This window comes from Trachypithecus francoisi, unplaced genomic scaffold, assembly GCF_009764315.1.
Source record: "Trachypithecus francoisi isolate TF-2019V2 unplaced genomic scaffold, Tfra_2.0 Lachesis_group1, whole genome shotgun sequence".
Taxonomy (NCBI): Eukaryota; Metazoa; Chordata; class Mammalia; order Primates; family Cercopithecidae; genus Trachypithecus; species Trachypithecus francoisi.
The window spans coordinates 148,078,198-148,095,934 of NW_022681454.1; the positions used below are offsets into that span (position 1 = coordinate 148,078,198).

Here is a 17,737-nt window from a genome sequence, read left to right on the forward strand (position 1 = left end):
TTGTGAGATAGGCTGAGGCCTCTGTTGCAAATGCATCACAGTTCAACTCTCCCTCTAACCAATCCTACTACCCACCCAAGAGGTGCTGATCCTGAGACCACTCTAAAATAAATTTCCTGCACACAAATCTCTGTCTTAGAGTCTTATTTCCCAGGAAACCTGACTTGCAGTGCCGCTAACACTATAACAGAAATGAAAACAAACAAAAAAATTCAGAAAAATTCACCAGATACTGGGTTCATTTCCTCTTTTCCATTTCTTGCTTTTAGAGAATCATGTCCACCTTCTATCTCCTTGCTAGAGACGGGGTCCTGTTCCTTCCAGCGCCCTCAAGCAGCCACTCCTCAACACCACAGGCAGAAACCCCAGACAGCAGGGGGCGCCGCAGACCCCAGTTCCTCCGGGACAGCAGGGGGCGCCGCAGACCCCACTTCCTCCCCTGGGTCCTGTAGCTGCACTTCTGAAGTCTGGTCCCTTCAGGGTCTGGTATAGGGTGAAGACCAAAGGAGAGAAGGAGGTGAAGCAGAGGAATCTATTTAGGAGGAGAAACTAGTTCTGGCGGCTCCCCACTGGCCTCTTCCTGGGAGCCTGAGTCCAGGAAGCAGGAAGCGCTGGCTCTGAGGGCAGAGACATGGGCCCTGCTGGCTGTGCCTTCATGCTGCTCCTTCTGCTGGGGATCTCAGGTGAGTGCCAGGGTGGGGTTGGGAAGGAAGAGGCAGAGGATTTTTACTCAAGAAGGCATCATATACAACAATGTGACACTTCACTCATGGGAGGTTACTTATGAGTAGTATGGCCTGAGAAAGTCCTGAGAGGCTACTATATACCCAGCACCATTCCAATGCTCCTTATTGGAAATAGCAGTACACACACACACACACACACACGCACACACACACAGACGATCGCTATCTTCGTGGGACTAATCAATGCACATATTAAACGTATAAATTATAAGGCATGTTAGAAGGTAATAAGTACTATGAAAGGAAAGGGGCATCTGAAGTACAGGGGCAGGAGTGTTGCAATCTGTAGAAGGGTAAAGAAGGCCTCACTAAGAAGTCATTTGAGCAGAACCGAAGGAGATAAGTAAATTAGCTAAGAGGATCCAGGAAAAGAGCATCTCAAGCAGAGGGAACTGGAAGAGCAAACACAGTTCAATGATTTCAGGTATACGCTTGAGCAAACACAGTTCAATGATTTCAGGTATACGCTTGTTCATTTATTTTTCTGGTCCACAGGGATTTAAAAGAAGGGTATACTGGCCAGGCACAGTGGCTCATGCCTGTAATCCCAGCCCTTTGGGAGGCCAAGGTGGGCAGATCACCTGAGATCAGGAGTTCAAGACCAGCCTGGGCAACATGTCGAAACCCCATCTCTACAAAAAATATAAAAATTAGCGGGGCATGGTGGCGGGCACCTGTAGTCCCAGCTACTCAAGAGGCTGAGGCAGAAGTGCTTGAGCCTGGCAAGTGGAGGCTGCAGTAAGCCAAGATAGCACCACTGCACTCCAGCCTGGGCGACAGAGTAAGACCCTGTCCCCCCAAAAAACAAAAAACAAAAAGGGTATGTTGAAAGAGCAAAAAACTTAACAGGTAGCAAAGAAGAAAGATACACGAATACTGCAAAATGCCAATTCAGTTAAACTAAATAGCACAAAAGTAAACAGCTTGCAAACCTCAACCGCATCTGAGGGCATCATTGTATTTATAAACTAACACACTTCATATTCCTGATGGTGACTTTGAATCAAGTAAAAGTTAAATTTGAATCTTCATAGAGCATATATATATTTTTTAAGAGACAGAATCTCAATCTGTCACCCAGGCTAGAGTGCAGTGGCACAATCATAGCCCACTGCAACCTCAAACTCCTGGGTTCAAGCAATCCTCTCACCTCAGCCTCCCTAATGGCTGGGACTACAGGCTTGCGACCACACCTGTTGTGTTTGTGGCCCAAAAGAGCTGAAGACAAAAAAAAAAAAAACCCTGACTGGTATTTAGGAAGTGATTTGCGAAATATAAGAAAAGTCTCTAATATAGCACCTGTCTCCAACATTCCTTTTTCTACTTCTATGCCCTGTCTCTGGTCATTCCTAGTTTGAGAGTCCGATGTGACCTAGGGTTTCCTTCTGCCCTGCCTATCTCACCACCATTTTTTCCTTTTTTTTTTTTTTTTCAGACAGGGTCTTGCTCTCTCGCCCAAACTGGAGTGCAGTGGCATGATTCCAACTCACTGCATCCTCCACCTCCCAGGCACAAGCGATCCTCCTGCCTCAGCCTCCCAAGAAGCTGGGACTACAGGCATACACCATCACACCAGGCTAATTCTTTATATTTTTTGTAGAGACGGTGTTTGGCCATGTTGCCCAGGCTGGTTTTGAACTCCTGGACTTCAGCAATCCACCCACCTCAGTCTCCCAAAGTGCTGGGATTATAGGTGTGAGCCATGGCGCCCAGTCAATCTTACCACTTTCATTTGTCTGTTGGTTCATTTATGTAGTCATGCAAATATTCACTGAGAACCTGTTGTGTGCTAGATACCAGCTAGAGCTCACACTCGTATGCAGTGTGCTGTTGTCAGTAGCCACTTCTCATCGATGAGGGAACCGCCACAGATAAAGCTGTGGTCCAAGTGTAGGCTGACCTGCCAAGGCCAGCGCCCTGTAGCAGCATCCTGGCCACCTACAACACAGCTTGAGTATACAGGTCACCAGCACACTGGAGAAAGCAGAGAGAGGGAAATATGGAAATCTTTTTTTTTTTCAATTTTTTTTAGAGACCTTGTTTCACTATGTTGCCCAGGCTGGTCATAAACTCCTGGCCTCAAGCACTTCTCCCACCTCATCCTCCCAAAGCACCAGGATTACAGGCATGAGTCACTATCCCTGGTTTAAAAAACAATAATAAATTTTTATTTTTTTATTTTTTTATTTTTAAATTTTTTTTTATTATTATACTTTAAGTTCTAGGGTGCATGTGCATAACGTGCAGGTTTGTTACATATGTATACTTGTGCCATGTTGGTGTGCTGCACCCATCAACTCATCAGCAAAAAACAATAATAGGCCGGGCGCGGTGGCTCAAGCCTGTAATCCCAGCACTTTGGGAGGCCGAGATGGGCGGATCACAAGGTCAGGAGATCGAGACCATCCTGGCTAACACGGTGAAACCCCGTCTCTACTAAAAAATACAAAAAACTAGCCAGGCGAGGTGGCGGGTGCCTGTAGTCCCAGCTACTCGGGAGGCTGAGGCAGGAGAATGGCCTAAAAAAACCTGGGAGGCAGAGCTTGCAGTGAGCTGAGATCCAGCCACTGCACTCCAGCCCGGGCGACAGAGCGAGACTTCGTCTCAAAAATAAATAAATAAATAAATAAATAAATAAATTTTAAGTTAAATTGTGTTTCATGTATGCTGCTAAAGGCAGCTAAATATGTTTGTGAAGGTTCCCACTAATAGGTAGAAGCCATTTGAAAATTTTGGCCTTTAACACCAATCTGGAAAATTTAAATATAAAGGAAGGTTCTCTGTTCAGTGAATCTAGATATTAGATGTGTTATTATGTATTAATGATACCCTATTTCTTCCTTAGGGTCTTGCTCATGCTCTTTTCCCAAAAAGAAAGAGCTGCAATCAGGTGAGTGGTCTCCATTTTGAGCCCAAGACTGCTGGGTGTGGAACCAGAATAGGATAGAGTATGGTGTCTAGGGAGGGTTCAGGTCCTAGGAATAGATGGGAGTTTGGGAATGATGATAAGGTGGGGGCCAGAGAAAAAGGACTCCTAGGTTTCCACATTTCCCTTTCTTCTCTTTCTCTAGTGTGCGGGCGACCTGTATACTCAAGCCGCATTGTAGGTAGCCAAGATGCTGCTGCAGGGCGCTGGCCTTGGCAGGTCAGCCTACACTTGGACCACAACTTTATCTGTGGAGGTTCCCTCGTCAGTGAGAGGTGGATACTGACAGTAGCACACTGCATACAACCGTGAGTTCTAGCTGGCAGCTAGCACACAGACAGGTTGTCAGTGAATATTTGCAACACTTCATGGATGAACCAACTGACAAATGGAAGTGGTAAGATAGGTAGGGCGGAAGGAAACCCAAGTCATGTCAGACTATCAAAACCGGAACATCTAGAGACAGGGCATAGAAGTAGAAAAAGGAAAGTTGGAGACAGGCACTATGTTAAAGACTTTTCTTATTTTTTGCCAAATCACCTTCTAAATACCACTCAGGAGATTTCTGTCCTAAGTTTTTTGGGGTCATAAACACAATCTGAGCTCTAAGAGCCACTGCTGTGAGATAAGCAACTTGTCATGTGGTGAGTGTCCCTATGGAGAGGCCCATGTGGAACCCACATCTCTAGTCAACAGTGAGAAGACCCAAAGCCTACCAACATAAGTGACTCTGGACCCAGATCGCCCCAATAAGATGACTGCAGCTCACCTTGATTGCAGCCACATGAGAGACCTTGAGTCAATGGTACTCAACTAAGTCACACCTGATTCCTGACCCATAAAAACTATGAGACAAATATTTGTTGTTTTAAGCCACTAAGCTTTATGATAACTTGTTATGCAACAATTGATAACTAATACATACAGAAATTAAAATTCCAGGACTCTTCAATAACAACACTGAAAGTTCAAATAAAATAAGCCAGGTGTGGTGGCTTGTACCTGTAATCCCAGTTACTCATGAGGTTGAGGTGGAAGGATCACTTGAGCCCTGAGTTCAAGGCTGCAGTGAGCTATGATTGTGCCACACATTCCAGCCTGGGTGACAGAGTGAGACCCTGTCTCTAAAAAAAAAAAATTAAGTTTTAAAAAAACTCAAAGAAAATAGAGTAATAACTTCAAAATGCTAAAAGAAAATTATTTCCAACTTAGAATTCTACCCATATGCAAACTATCAATCAAATGTGGGATAGAAGTAAAACATTTTCAAATATACAAAGCAGCAAAAATGTTACCTCTCATACACGTTTTCTCAAGAAGTCATAGGAGGCCGGGCGCGGTGGCTCAAGCCTGTAATCCCAGCCCTTTGGGAGGCCGAGACGGGCGGATCATGAGGTCAGGAGATCGAGACCATCCTGGCTAACACTGTGAAACCCCGTCTCTACTAAAAACTACAAAAAACTAGCCGGGCGAGGTGGCGGGCGCCTGTCGTCCCAGCTACTCGGGAGGCTGAGGCAGGAGAATGGCGTGAACCCAGGAGGCGGAGCTTGCAGTGAGCTGAGATCTGGCCACTGCACTCCAGCCTGGGAGACAGAGAGAGACTCCGTCTCAAAAAAAAAAAAAAAAAAAAAAGAAGTCATAGGAGAATCTGTTCCACCAAAATAAAGGGGGAAAACAGGAAAACACAGAATCCAGACAAAAGGGGAATGAAACAGAGAAGAGAATCCCTAAGAAAGTCATAAAGGATAAAGAAAGTGCCAAGATGATGGCTGTGTAGCAGCCCAGATTAGAACAAGAGGGCAGAGGGCTCCAAAAAAGATAGTATTGATAGAATGCCTGACAAGTTTGAACAAAATGAGAGGAGATTTACACTTCTGGTAGAGAGTCTGGGGAATGAGACTGGTGATGGGTATAAAGATAAAAACAACAAACCAAAGTGAGCCCACTTACCAACTCCAGGAAAAGCAAAAGGTTTTACAAGAAATGTAATCACCCAATAGGACCCAGTAGTGAATAATGTTTACATAGTCACAAGAACAAACACATTAATGATCAAAAAAAAACAAATGATAACAAAAAGTTATGATAACACTGGCTAGGAGGATGGGTGGAATGGAAGTGGGAGGTGGAGGGTAGAAAGCGATGTGTAAGAAAGTTCAATCCTCATCTTCCACACTAGGAACTCAGGATTCTAAAACTGAAAAAGAAAAATCAAGAAACAGGTATACATAGGGTTTCTTGAAAACACTTGAAAATTACTAAGAGCTAAAAGAGGTGAAAGTCATTGCCTCTAAATAGTTTGAACTGAAGGTGGTGGGGCAGATAACTTGTTATTCATTATTTATTTATTTATTTTGTACATCTTCTCAAACTACATACAAATAAATACACTATTTAACTGTGTATATATATTAACTGTGGTTACATTTTGCTTTAAAATTTTATTCAGAAATGAAAGTCTAGTGCTCAGAACAGGAATCAGTATGGACAATAAACAGCAATGTCTATTAAGCATACAGGTGATAGTTGAAACCATGGAGAATGGGAGAGGTAAATGAGAGAACCGGAGAGAAAATACAGGACAAAACTCAAGCCACAAACCTCTAGGAAGAGACCACAGAAAGAGTGGTCAGGGAAGGACGGGGAGAGAGAAAGAGAGGAGAGAAGGAGACAAATCAACCCTACTTGAGATTGGAAGTACCATGGTTAATTCTCAGTTGGCTACCCTCCTTTCTTGACTAGATACTTAGTGCTACATATAGGCAGCTTGTTCTGACCCAGCTGCAGGCCATAAGCAGGCCTCCTTTATTTTCTCCGTAGGACCTGGACTACTTTTTCATATACCGTGTGGCTGGGATCGATTAAAGTAGGTGACTCAAGTAAAGGTGTGAAGTACTACGTGTCCAAAATCGTCATCCATCCCAAGCACCAAGATACAACAGCAGATGTTGCCTTATTGAAACTGTCCTCTCAAGTCACCTTCACTTCTGCCATCCTGCCTATTTGCTTGCCCAATATCACAAAGCAGTTGGCAATTCCAGCCTTTTGTTGGGTGACCGGATGGGGAAAAGTTAAGGAAAGTTCAGGTGAGAATGGGCAGAGAGAAGGGTTGTTTTATATGTCACCCTCTTGTACTCCAGAACATTCCTATTCTAGGCATATCCTTACCATGGCAAATATTTTTCAACAAAACCAGATCAATCTAGTGATATTATCTATATGTTTTTAAATAAAATATCTTTTTTGATATTTATATTTTTATGTTATTTACTCTTACATCTTGCAGAGTCTAGCTATAGCTGGAAGAGCAGATACTAAGAATTTAAACACATAACTACCTCTCTCAAACAGAGGTTAACAAGCCTTATTTAGAGTTTGGAGACAGTCTAGTGTTTTTTAACTGTTTTTAAAGTTTTGTGTCAACTCTTTCCCAGGTTGGAGTAGAGACAAGACAGGAACTGATCTAGAAGCAAAAACAAACAAACAAACAAACAAACAAAAAAAACGGGGGGGAAAGGAAGAAGTTTTAGAATCCTTTAGAATACTCATACCTTTACTCAATCAGAATTTGTCAGCAGTACTTGTTATGTAGAACAATGACTCAATTTAAAATAACCTCAAAGCAGCAGAAATAATTTAGAATTACTGAGTTTTAGATTTAAGTGTACCAAAAGATCCAACCATAAGCAAATATGATTGGAAAGGGATTGTAAGCTGCTTTTGGATTCCTATTCAGAGACTTCTGCACATCATGACTGAGTGCTGCCCCTGCACTTTTCCAGGTTGCTTTAATCTTTTGTTCCTGTCTTCCTCCACAGATAGTGACTACCATTCTACCCTTCAGGAAGCAGAAGTACCCATTATTGACCGCCAGGCTTGTGAACAACTCTACAACCCCATCGGTATCTTCATGCCAGCACTGGAGCCAGTCATCAAGGAGGACAAGATTTGTGCTGGTGATACTCAAAACATGAAGGATAGTTGCAAGGTCAGGGTTTGCTCTTGAGAATTTTTTCTTTTAAACATGAGATCTTAATTTGGATCCAGGTTTTCCTATCTGTAAATAACAGTGGATTGGGAGTCAGGAGATGAGGGTTCTAAGAATAACTCTTATGTTACCCTGGACAAATCACTTAACTTGCATCTGTGAAATCAATTTCTTCAACTATAAGACTATTGATCTAGACCAGTGTTCATCACTGGTCAGTGGACTTTTTCTTTTTTTTTTTAATTAGAGACAGAGCCTTGCTCGTCACCCAGGCTGGAGTGCAGTGGCATGATCATAGCTGACTACAGCCTCCAGCTCCTGGGTTCAATCAGTCATCCTCCCACCTCAGCCTCCTGAGTAGCTGGGACTACAAGCTCACACCTCACCAGGCCCACATACTTTTTTCATTTTTTTGTAGAGATGAGGTTTCACTATGTTGCCCAGGCTGATCCTAAATTCCTGGCCTCAAGCAATCCTTCCTCCTTGGATTGCTGGACTTTTATAGACTTGTATATTTTCATAAGTATATTATGAGGTTGAAGCAGAATTGCCAACTTTTAAATTTTTTCAAGTAAGAACATTTCATTCTATACCTAAAATATGTCATTCTATTGTCTCCTGGTCATAACTGATGAAAAATCAGCCATTATTTGCATCTTCATTCCATTGAGTGTAATGTGTTGTTTTGCTCTTGGCTGCTTTCAGTATTTTTTTCTTTACCTTTGATTGTCAGCAGTTTGAACATGATGTACTAAGTGTGGTTTTCTTTGCATTTATCCTATTTGGGGTTCAGTGAGTTTTTGGTTTTTTAAATCTATTCTTTAACATCTTTCACCAACACTTGGAAATTTTTCAGTAATGATTTCTTTAAAAACTATTCTGCCTCATTTATCTCTCCTCCCCTTCTAGATGAAACCATAAACTTGTTAAGTTATACCTTTTGGTATTTTCACACAGGTCCATTTTATTTTTATGTTTTTCTCTCTGTTCTTCACATTGGATACTTTTAAACTGATCTATATTGAAAATCACTGCCTCTTTCTGCTGTCACTTACATTTTACTTTAAGTCCGTCTAGTGACATTTTTATTTCAGATTTTTTATTTTTTAGTTGTAGAATGACCATTTGGTTTTATTCTCTCCTTCTCTCATCCACACATACTTTCTAGATCTCTGCCAAGATTTTCTATCTGTATATTATAAATATTTTCCTTTACATGTGTTGATCACAGTTATAATAGTTGCTTTAAATCCTTCCTGCTAATTCCAAAATCAATCTGAGTTATCTCAGGGATATTCTCCAACAATTGCTTTTTCTCATGAGTAGCATTTTCCAATTTATCTTGGAAAACATTTTCCTGTTGTTTTGTTTATTTTAATATCTAATCATTTGGGAATATATCCTGGACAATGTCAGTAGCATGGTGTAGGGAGTAGAGATTGTTATGCTTCTCTAAAGAATGTTGATTTCCTGTTTCAACGGGAAGTCAACTTGGCTGACCTAAAAATCCAAACTGGATCTCTCCTGTGATAGCCATCAGCAGTTATTTTAGCCTTAGCTGAGCTGCTTGGAGTCTAACCTACACATGTGTGTAGTTCAGGGTTTATTCAGAAATTTGAGCAGAGTTTATATGCAGAACTCAGAACTCTCTCTCTGTGGCTCTCTCCTTTCTGGTATATTTCCCTTCACTTTCCGAATGCTAAGGTAACTTTAAACTCTATCCTCTGATTCCTCAAGTCAGTAAGACTGTGGGTTTCTTTCTAAGTTCCAGTCACTATGCATGATAATAACTGGGGCATGCTTTAAGGGAAAAATCATTTTTTTAAAAAAAGAGTGTCATCCTTTTCTTCCAAGAATTGACTCTAGTTTCTGCCTATCAGCCACTCTCCACTGCCTTCAGAGAGTAGCCTTTTATATGCTGTCCACAATTTATAACTGTTATCCGAAGCAGAGTTTGTCAGAGACAAGTCACTCCCATAAGAAATTTTAAAAACAGAAAGAGTCTTAAGAAGGGCAGAATATACTTTCTTCTTAAGTGCCCATGGAACATTCTCCAGAATAAACCATATGCTAAGCTGTAAAACAAGCCTCAATAAAGTTGGAAGGATTAAAATTATACAAAGTATATTTTCTAATCACAATGGAATGAAATTAGAAATAAATAAGAGAGAAATATGGAAATTCACAAGTATGTGGAAGGTAACACACTGCTAAATAACCAATGGGTCAAAGAAAAAAAGAATCATACAAAAAAATTAGGAAATATTTTGAGATGAATAAAAATAAAGAAACGACATACCAAATCTTATGGATACAGCTAAAGCAGTGCTTAGAGATACATTTATAAATGTAAATGCCTGCATTAAACAATAAATCTCAAATCAGTAACCTAATCTTCCATATAAGACACTGGAAAAGAAGTTCAAGATCAGCCTGGGCAACATAGTGAGACCTTGTCGCTACTAAAAATTAAAAATTAAAAAAATTAGCTGGGTTTGGTGGCACAAGCCTGTAGTCCCAGCTACTTAGGAGGCTGGGGCAGGAGGATCCCTTGATACCAAAAGTTCACATACGTAGTGAGCTATGATCACACCACTGCACTCCAGCCTGGACAACAGAGCAAGACTCTGTGGCTCTGTCTCTTAAAAAAATAAATACGTCCATGGAATACTATGCAGCCATCAAAAAGGATGAGTTTGCGTCCTTTGTAGGGACATGGATGCAGCTGGAAACCATCATTCTTAGCAAACTATCACAAGAAGAGAAAACCAAACACCGCATGTTCTCACTCATAGGTGGGAACTGAACAATGAGATCACTTGGACTCGGGAAGGGGAACATCACACACTGGGGCCTATCATGGGGAGGGGGGAGGAGGGAGGGATTGCATTGGGGAGTTATACATGATATAAACGTCATGCACATGTACCCTAGAACTTAAAGTATAATAAAAAAAAAAAAAAAAAACGTAAATAAAATTTTAAAAGGCTGGGTGTGATGGCTCATACAGCACTTTGGGAGGATAAGGTGGGAGATTTTTTTTCAGCCCAGGAGTTCGAGACCAGCCTGGGCAATATAGTGAGACCCTGTCTCCACAAAAAAAAAAAAAAAAAAAAAAATCAGCCAGGCATGGTGGTACACTTGTAGTCCCAGCTACTTGGGAGGATCATTAGAGCCCAGGAATTCAAGGCTGCAGTGAGCTATATTTGCACCACTGTGCTCCAGGCTGGGTGACACAGTGAGACCCTGTCTTAAAGGGGTGGCGGAGGGCGGGGAACAAAAAAACTAAACCTAAAGAAAATATAAAGAAGGAAATAAGGGATATAGTGGAAATTACTGAGATAGAGAACAGAAACACAATAGAGAAAATAAACAAAAGCAAAAGGTGGTTTTTAAAAAGATCAATAAAATCGAAAAACACTTTAGCTAAACTGAGCAAGAAAAAAAAAGGCTCAAATTACTAAAGAATAAAACTGGGACATTACTACTAACTTTACAGAAATAAAAATAATTTGTAAGACACTACTATGAATAACAGTATGCCAAAAAATTAGATAACTAAGATGATATGGACAAATTCCTAGAAACACATAAACTACCATAATTTACCTAAGAAGAAATAGATGGTCTGAACAAACCTAATAAAAATTAAAGAGACTGCATTTGTGATTAAAAAACAACAACAACAACAAAAAACTACCAACAAATAAAAGACCAGGTCCAGGTAGATAAATTCTACCAAACATTTAAAGAATTAATACCAATTCTGGCCACATACAGTGGCTCATACCTGTAATCCCAGCACTTTAGGAGGCAAAGGTGGGCAAGTCACTTCAGGCCAGGAGTTCGAGACGAGCCTAGCAAACATGGAATAACCCCGTCTCTACAAAAAATACAAAAACTAGCCGGGCATGCTGGCACGTGCTTGTATTCCCAGCTACTCAGGAGACTGAGGCATGAGAACTGCTTGAATCTGGAAGGCAGAGGTTGCAGTGAGCCGAGATCGCGCCACTGCACTCCAGCCTGGGTGACAGAGTGAGATTGTGTCTCAAAAAAAAAAAAAAACAAATAAATAAATAATAATAATAACAATTAATACCAATTCTACACAAGTTCTTTTGAAAAATAAAGAAGGAACTGGGCACAGTGGCTCACACCTGTAATCCCAGCACTTTGGGAGGCCGAGGTGGGCAGATCACCTGATGTCAGAAGTTTGAGACCAGCCTGGCCTACATGGTAAAACCTCATCTCTATTAAAAATACAAAAATTAGCCAGGTGTGGTGGCACATGCCTGTAATGCCAGCTACTCAGGAAGCTAAGGCAGGAGAATCACTTGAACCTGGGAGGCAGATGTTGCAGTAAGCCAAGATCATGCCACTGCACTCCAGCCTGGGTGACAGAGCAAGACTCTGTCTCCACAAAAAAAATAATAAAAAAAAGGAACACTTCCCAACTCATTCTGTGATCAGTATTATCAAGACCAAAACCTGACAAAGGCATCACAAGGAAGCTATAGACCAGTATCTCTTATGAATAGAGGTGCAAAAATCCTCAACGAACCAAATCCAACAACATATAAAAAGGATTATATATACCTGCATGCCAATTTCTTGTTTCAACAGGAAGTCAAGTTGGCTGACCTCAAAATCCAACTGGGGGTAATTACAAATGGGTATGTGGATTCTTTTTAGGATGTGGTGACTCAAGCCTTGTATTCCAGCACTTTGAGAGGCCAAGATGGGAGGATCACTTGAGGTCAGGAGTTCAAGACTAGCCTGAGCAACATAGTGAGACCTCGTTTCTACCAAAGATTTTAAAAATTAGCCAGGCGTTGTGGCATACAACTGCAGTCCCAGCTACTTGGTAGGCTGTGAGGCTGTGGTGGGATGATCACTTGAGACTGGGAAGTCGAGGCCACAGTAAGCAGTGTTTATGCTACCACATTCTAGCCTGGGAGACAAAGTGAGACCCTATCTCTCTCTTTTTTTATTTTTCAAAAAAATGAAAATAAAAGGATATACCATAAACAACTGGGATTTATCCCAGGAAACTTAGGTTGGTTTAAAATCCAGAAATCGGCTGGGCGCGGTGGCTCAAGCCTGTAATCCCAGCACTTTAGGAGGCCGAGACGGGCGGATCACGAGGTCAGGAGATCGAGACCATCCTGGCTAACACAGTGAAACCCCGTCTCTACTAAAAAAATACAAAAAAAAAAAACTAGCCGGGCGAGGTGGCGGGCGCCTGTGGTCCCAGCTACTCGGGAGGCTGAGGCAGGAGAATGGCGTAAACCTGGGAGGCGGGGCTTGCAGTGAGCTGAGATCCGGCCACTGCACTCCAGCCTGGGCACCAGGGCGAGACTCCGTCTCAACAACAACAACAACAACAACAAAATCCAGAAATCAATTAATGTTAATATACCATGTTCTTAGAATAAAGAGCAAAACCATATGATCATGTCAATAAATATGGAAAAAACATTTGATAAAAATCCAACAACCCTTCACGTTAAAAAACAAAACAAACAAACAAACAAACACTCAACAATGAGATGAGTGCAGTTTTTCTACTCGATCAAGTGCAACTACAAAAAAGCCCACAGCTAAAATACTTCATGGTAAAAAACTAAATGCTTTTGCCATGAAGTCAGGAAAGAGACAAGGATGTCTACTCTTGCCATTTCTATTCAACATTGTACTGGAAGTTCTAGCCAGAATTAAGCAAGAGACAAAAAAAAAAAGACATCCAGATTGCAAAGAAAGAGTAAAACTATCTCTATTCACAGAAAATCTAAAGGAATGCCACCTCCCAAAAATTAGAACTAATAAACACATTCATCAAAACTGAAGGATATAGGGACAATATACAAAAAGCAACTGTAGGCTGGGTGTGGTGGCTCACGCCTGTAATCCCAGCACTTTGGGAGGCCAAGGCAGGTGGATTGCTTGAGTTCAGGAGTTTGAGACCAGCCTGACCAACATGGTGAAACCCCGACTCTACTAAAAATACAAAAACTTGCTGGGCGTGGTGGCAGGGTGCCTGTAATCCCAGCTATTCATGAGACTGAGGCAGGAGAAACACTTGAACCCGGGAGGTGGAGGTTGCAGTGAGCTGAGATCTCGCCACTGCACTCCAGCCTGGGCGGGGCAACAAAGCGAGACTGTGTCTCAAAAAAAAAAAAAAAGCAACTGTATTTCTATGTAGTTGCAATGAATAATCTAAGGAAACATATAAGAAAACATTATTCCATTTATAATAGTTTTAAAAAGAGTAAAAGAGAAATAAAGTTAATATTGTTTAAATTGCAGTATTCTCCAAATGGATATACAGATCCAATGTAATCCCTATGAAAACCCAGCTGGTTTCTTTGCAGAAACTGGCAAGCTGATCCTAAAATGCATATGGAAATTCAAGGGGCGCGAAACAATCTTGAAAAACAAGAAACAAGTTGAAGGACTCACATTTTTCATATTTCAAAACTAACAGTAATCAAGACAGTGTGGTATGGTACTAGCATAAAGAAAGACACATATAGATCAATGAAATAGGATTGAGTGTATAGAAATAAACCCTTATACTTATCAATTAATTTTAAACATTGGTATGGAATCAATTCAATGAACAAATAACAGTCATTTCAACAAGTGATGCTGGGACAAGTAGATAACCACATGCAAAAGAATGAAGTTGGACCCTGACCTCGCCATATACCAAATTAACTCAAAATGGATCTAAGACCTAAATATAAGAGCTAAACTATAGCACCTTTAGGAAAAAACATAGGTAGGTCTTTGTGACCTTGATTAGGCTACATTTTCTTAGATATGTTATCAAAAGCATAAGCAACAACAAAAAAAGATTAGAGTTCTTCAAAATTCAAAAACTTTTATGCTTCAATGGACACCATCAACAAAGTAAAAAGGTAGCCTATGAAATGGAAGAAAATATTTGCAAATCATATATGTAAGGGATCTGTATCTAGAAAAAAGAACACTTGTAACTTGATCATAAAAAGAACACAATTTTTAAAAGAGCAAAGAATTTGAATAGATATGTTTCTAAAGATACACAAATGTCCAATTGGTATAAAGATATGCAAATGTAGAGAAATTGGAGCCTTCAAACACTGTCGGTGGTAATATAAAATGGTGCAGCCTCTTTGAAAAACTGTTTGGCAGTTCCTCAAAGGTTAAATATAGACTTACCATATGACCCAGAAATTCCACTCCTAGGTATACGACCAAGAAAGATAAAAATATGTCCATACAAAAACTTGCACATGAGCTGGGCACAGTGGCTTCCACCTGTAATCTCAGCTACTCAGAAGTCTGTGGCAGGAGGATCGCTTCAGTCCAGGAGTTCAAGACCAGCCTGGGCAAAACAGGGAGACCCTGTCTCTAAATAAACGAACAAAGAAAAAACTGGTACAAAAGTGTTCACAGCAGCATGATTATTATTTTAGAAACAGGGTCTTGCTCTGTCACCCAGGCTGGAATGCAGTGGCAGGATCATAGTTCATTGTAAACTTGGCTTAAGCAATATTTCTGCCTCAGCTTCCTGAGTGGTTGGGATGACAGGCATATGCCACCACAGCAGTTATTTATTTATTTATTTGTTTGTTTGTTTGTTTTGTAGAGACAGGATTCCACTAGGTTGCCCAGTTTGGTCTCAAATGCCTGGCCTGATCCTCCTGCCTTGGCCTCCCAAGACACTAGGATTACAGACATGAACCATCATGCTGGGCCATAGAAGCATTATTTATAATATAATAGCCCAAATAATGGAAGCAATCACAATGTCCATCAGGTGATGAATGCAGAAACACCAAGTGGTACATCCATACAATGGAATATTCTTCAGCCATAAAAAGGAGTGGAATACTGATACAACATGAATAAACCTTGAAAAGAATGTGCTAACCAAAACAAGCCAGACACAAAAGGCCACATATTACATGATTCCATTTACATGAAACGTCTAAAATAGGCAAATCCATAGAGGCAGAGAGTGGACTACTGGTTGGCCTAGCTGGGAGGGCTGGGAAGAAATGGGGGTAATTATGAATGGGTATGAGGTTTCTTTTTAGGGTGATAAAAATGTTCTAAAATGGGTTGTGGTGATGGTTGTACAACACTGTAAATATACTAAAAACCACTGAATTGTGTAGTATGTGAATTATATGACAGTAAAGCTGTTACAAAAAAGAAAGAGAACAAGACTGGAAGACTACTACCAACTTCTATCATTATCATTTTAGGTAAGAATTGATTACTTAGCACTAAAAAAGAGCAGTAAGAACAGGAAATTAAGGCAGTTCATTCATTTGAATAAATTTATCTTTAGTGAAAAAATCATCCCATTAGTTTTATTTCTCCTTTTATCACAGATAAACATTTTGAAATTACTCATCTATTTCACTAAGGTCCCTGACAATTTCAATTCTATGATTCTAAAACTCCTGTGATCTCTCCCTAAAGCAGTGATTAGTCTAGCTCCCTGCAGTTCCACAGCTCCATGAGTCTCATGGCCCAGTTTTAAAGAATTCTCCACCCCTTATTGCTGCTCTCTTCTTCATGCCTCTTTTCACTATGCTCATTACCTTTATTTCTTCCTTAGGGTGATTCTGGAGGGCCTCTGTCGTGTCACATTGATGGTGTATGGATCCAGATAGGAGTAGTAAGCTGGGGATTAGAATGTGGTAAATCTCTTCCGGGAGTCTACACCAATGTAATCTACTACCAAAAATGGATTAATGCCACTATTTCAAGAGCCAACAATCTAGACTTCTCTGGTTTCTTCTTCCCTATTGTACTACTCTCTCTGGCTCTCCTGCGACCCTCCTGTGCCTTTGGACCTAACATGACACACAGAGTAGGCACTGTAGCTGAAGCTGTTGCTTACATACAGGGCTGGGAAGAGAATACATGGAGATTTAGTCCCATGGGCAGAGAACTCACAGGAGAGCCACTGGTAACCCTGGATGACTTTATTCACAATTTGAAATGATTTTGTTTGTAAGGTTCTTGATTTTGTAAGTTTTGGGGTTGGAATGTGAAGAGTTAAGAAATAAAGCTGCCACTTTGTACATTCTTTGTCCCTGACTAATGAGTCTTCCAAGGCAGGAAGGATGTCCTTTATGAATAAGTATTTGTAGACACAAATTAAATAGCTACTACAGAGGCAGGCAAGTATCTGTGATGACACAGGAAAATATAATAAGGGTCTACCTCGTGCCCATGGGTTGCATCATGGGATTCTAGTCTATTATTTCTCACCTCCTCTACTATCTTTAACTTCCCTTCTAACCCCTGCTTTACCCCTCAACTGTAAAAAGAGGGCTAATAAAAAATTCATACAAAGCCAACTCTGGGTACACTGCCTAGGGATTAGCTAGCCCTGCTCCATAAGGAGCAGTAAAAAAAGAAGAAAAAAAGAGAGATGCAAACATGGGTCAGGCATGTTGGCTCACACCTGTAATCCCAACACTTGGGAGGCCAAGGATCATCACTTGAGGCCAGGAGATGGAGACCAGCCTGGGCAACACAGCCCCTGTCTCTATAAAAAAAATAAGAAATTAGCCAAGAATGGTGGCTTGTGCCTGTGGTCTCAGGTACTTGGGAAGCTGAGGTGGAAGGATAGCTTGAGACCAGAAGTTCCAGAATGCAGTGAGCTATGATCACATCACTGTACTCCAGTCTGGGTGACAGAGAAAGACCCTGTCTTTGAAAAAAAAAAAAAAAAGGAAAAGAAAAGAAGGAAGGAAATGCATATATGTAGTTCAGCTCTGTATTTTTCTGAAGTCTTTACTTTTTAAAATATCAGTGTGACCTACTACCAACAATGGATTAATGCTATGATCTTAACAGCTAATCTGGACCTATCTAAGTGTTTTAACTTCACATCTATTAAAAAAAACACTTTAAATATTTAGAACAGGCCGGTCGCGGTGGCTCAAGCCTGTAATCCCAGCACTTTGGGAGGCCGAGGGGGCAGATCACGAGGTCAGGAGATCGAGGCCATCCTGGTTAACATGGTGAAACCCCGTCTCTACTAAAAAATACAAAAAAACTAGCTGGGCG

The 17,737-nt window shown here is 40.9% G+C and overlaps 2 protein-coding genes across 10 annotated transcripts in view; one reads left to right on the forward strand and one right to left on the reverse strand.

The window, feature by feature from the left end:
* Positions 1-17,737, reverse strand: part of SH3D19 (SH3 domain containing 19) — a 199,023-nt gene that overhangs the window by 149,295 nt on the left and 31,991 nt on the right. The window lies entirely within an intron of this gene.
* Positions 557-17,090, forward strand: PRSS48 (serine protease 48). The gene is made up of 5 exons (XM_033215481.1): positions 557-683; positions 3,818-3,980; positions 6,493-6,758; positions 7,491-7,660; positions 16,275-17,090. The coding sequence occupies exons 1-5, from the start codon at positions 632-634 to the stop codon at positions 16,662-16,664; spliced, it is 1,041 nt and encodes a 346-aa protein (XP_033071372.1). The 5' UTR covers positions 557-631; the 3' UTR covers positions 16,665-17,090.

Excerpts from the sequence above, each read along its gene's own strand:
- PRSS48 (XM_033215481.1), top strand. The coding sequence starts at position 632 with ATGGGCCCTGCTGGCTGTGCCTTCATGCTGCTCCTTCTGCTGGGGATC. Across the intron at positions 684-3,817 it reads CCTTCTGCTGGGGATCTCAG|TGTGCGGGCGACCTGTATAC; the intron begins GTGAGTGCCAGG and ends CTCTTTCTCTAG. Across the intron at positions 6,759-7,490 it reads AAAAGTTAAGGAAAGTTCAG|ATAGTGACTACCATTCTACC; the intron begins GTGAGAATGGGC and ends CTTCCTCCACAG.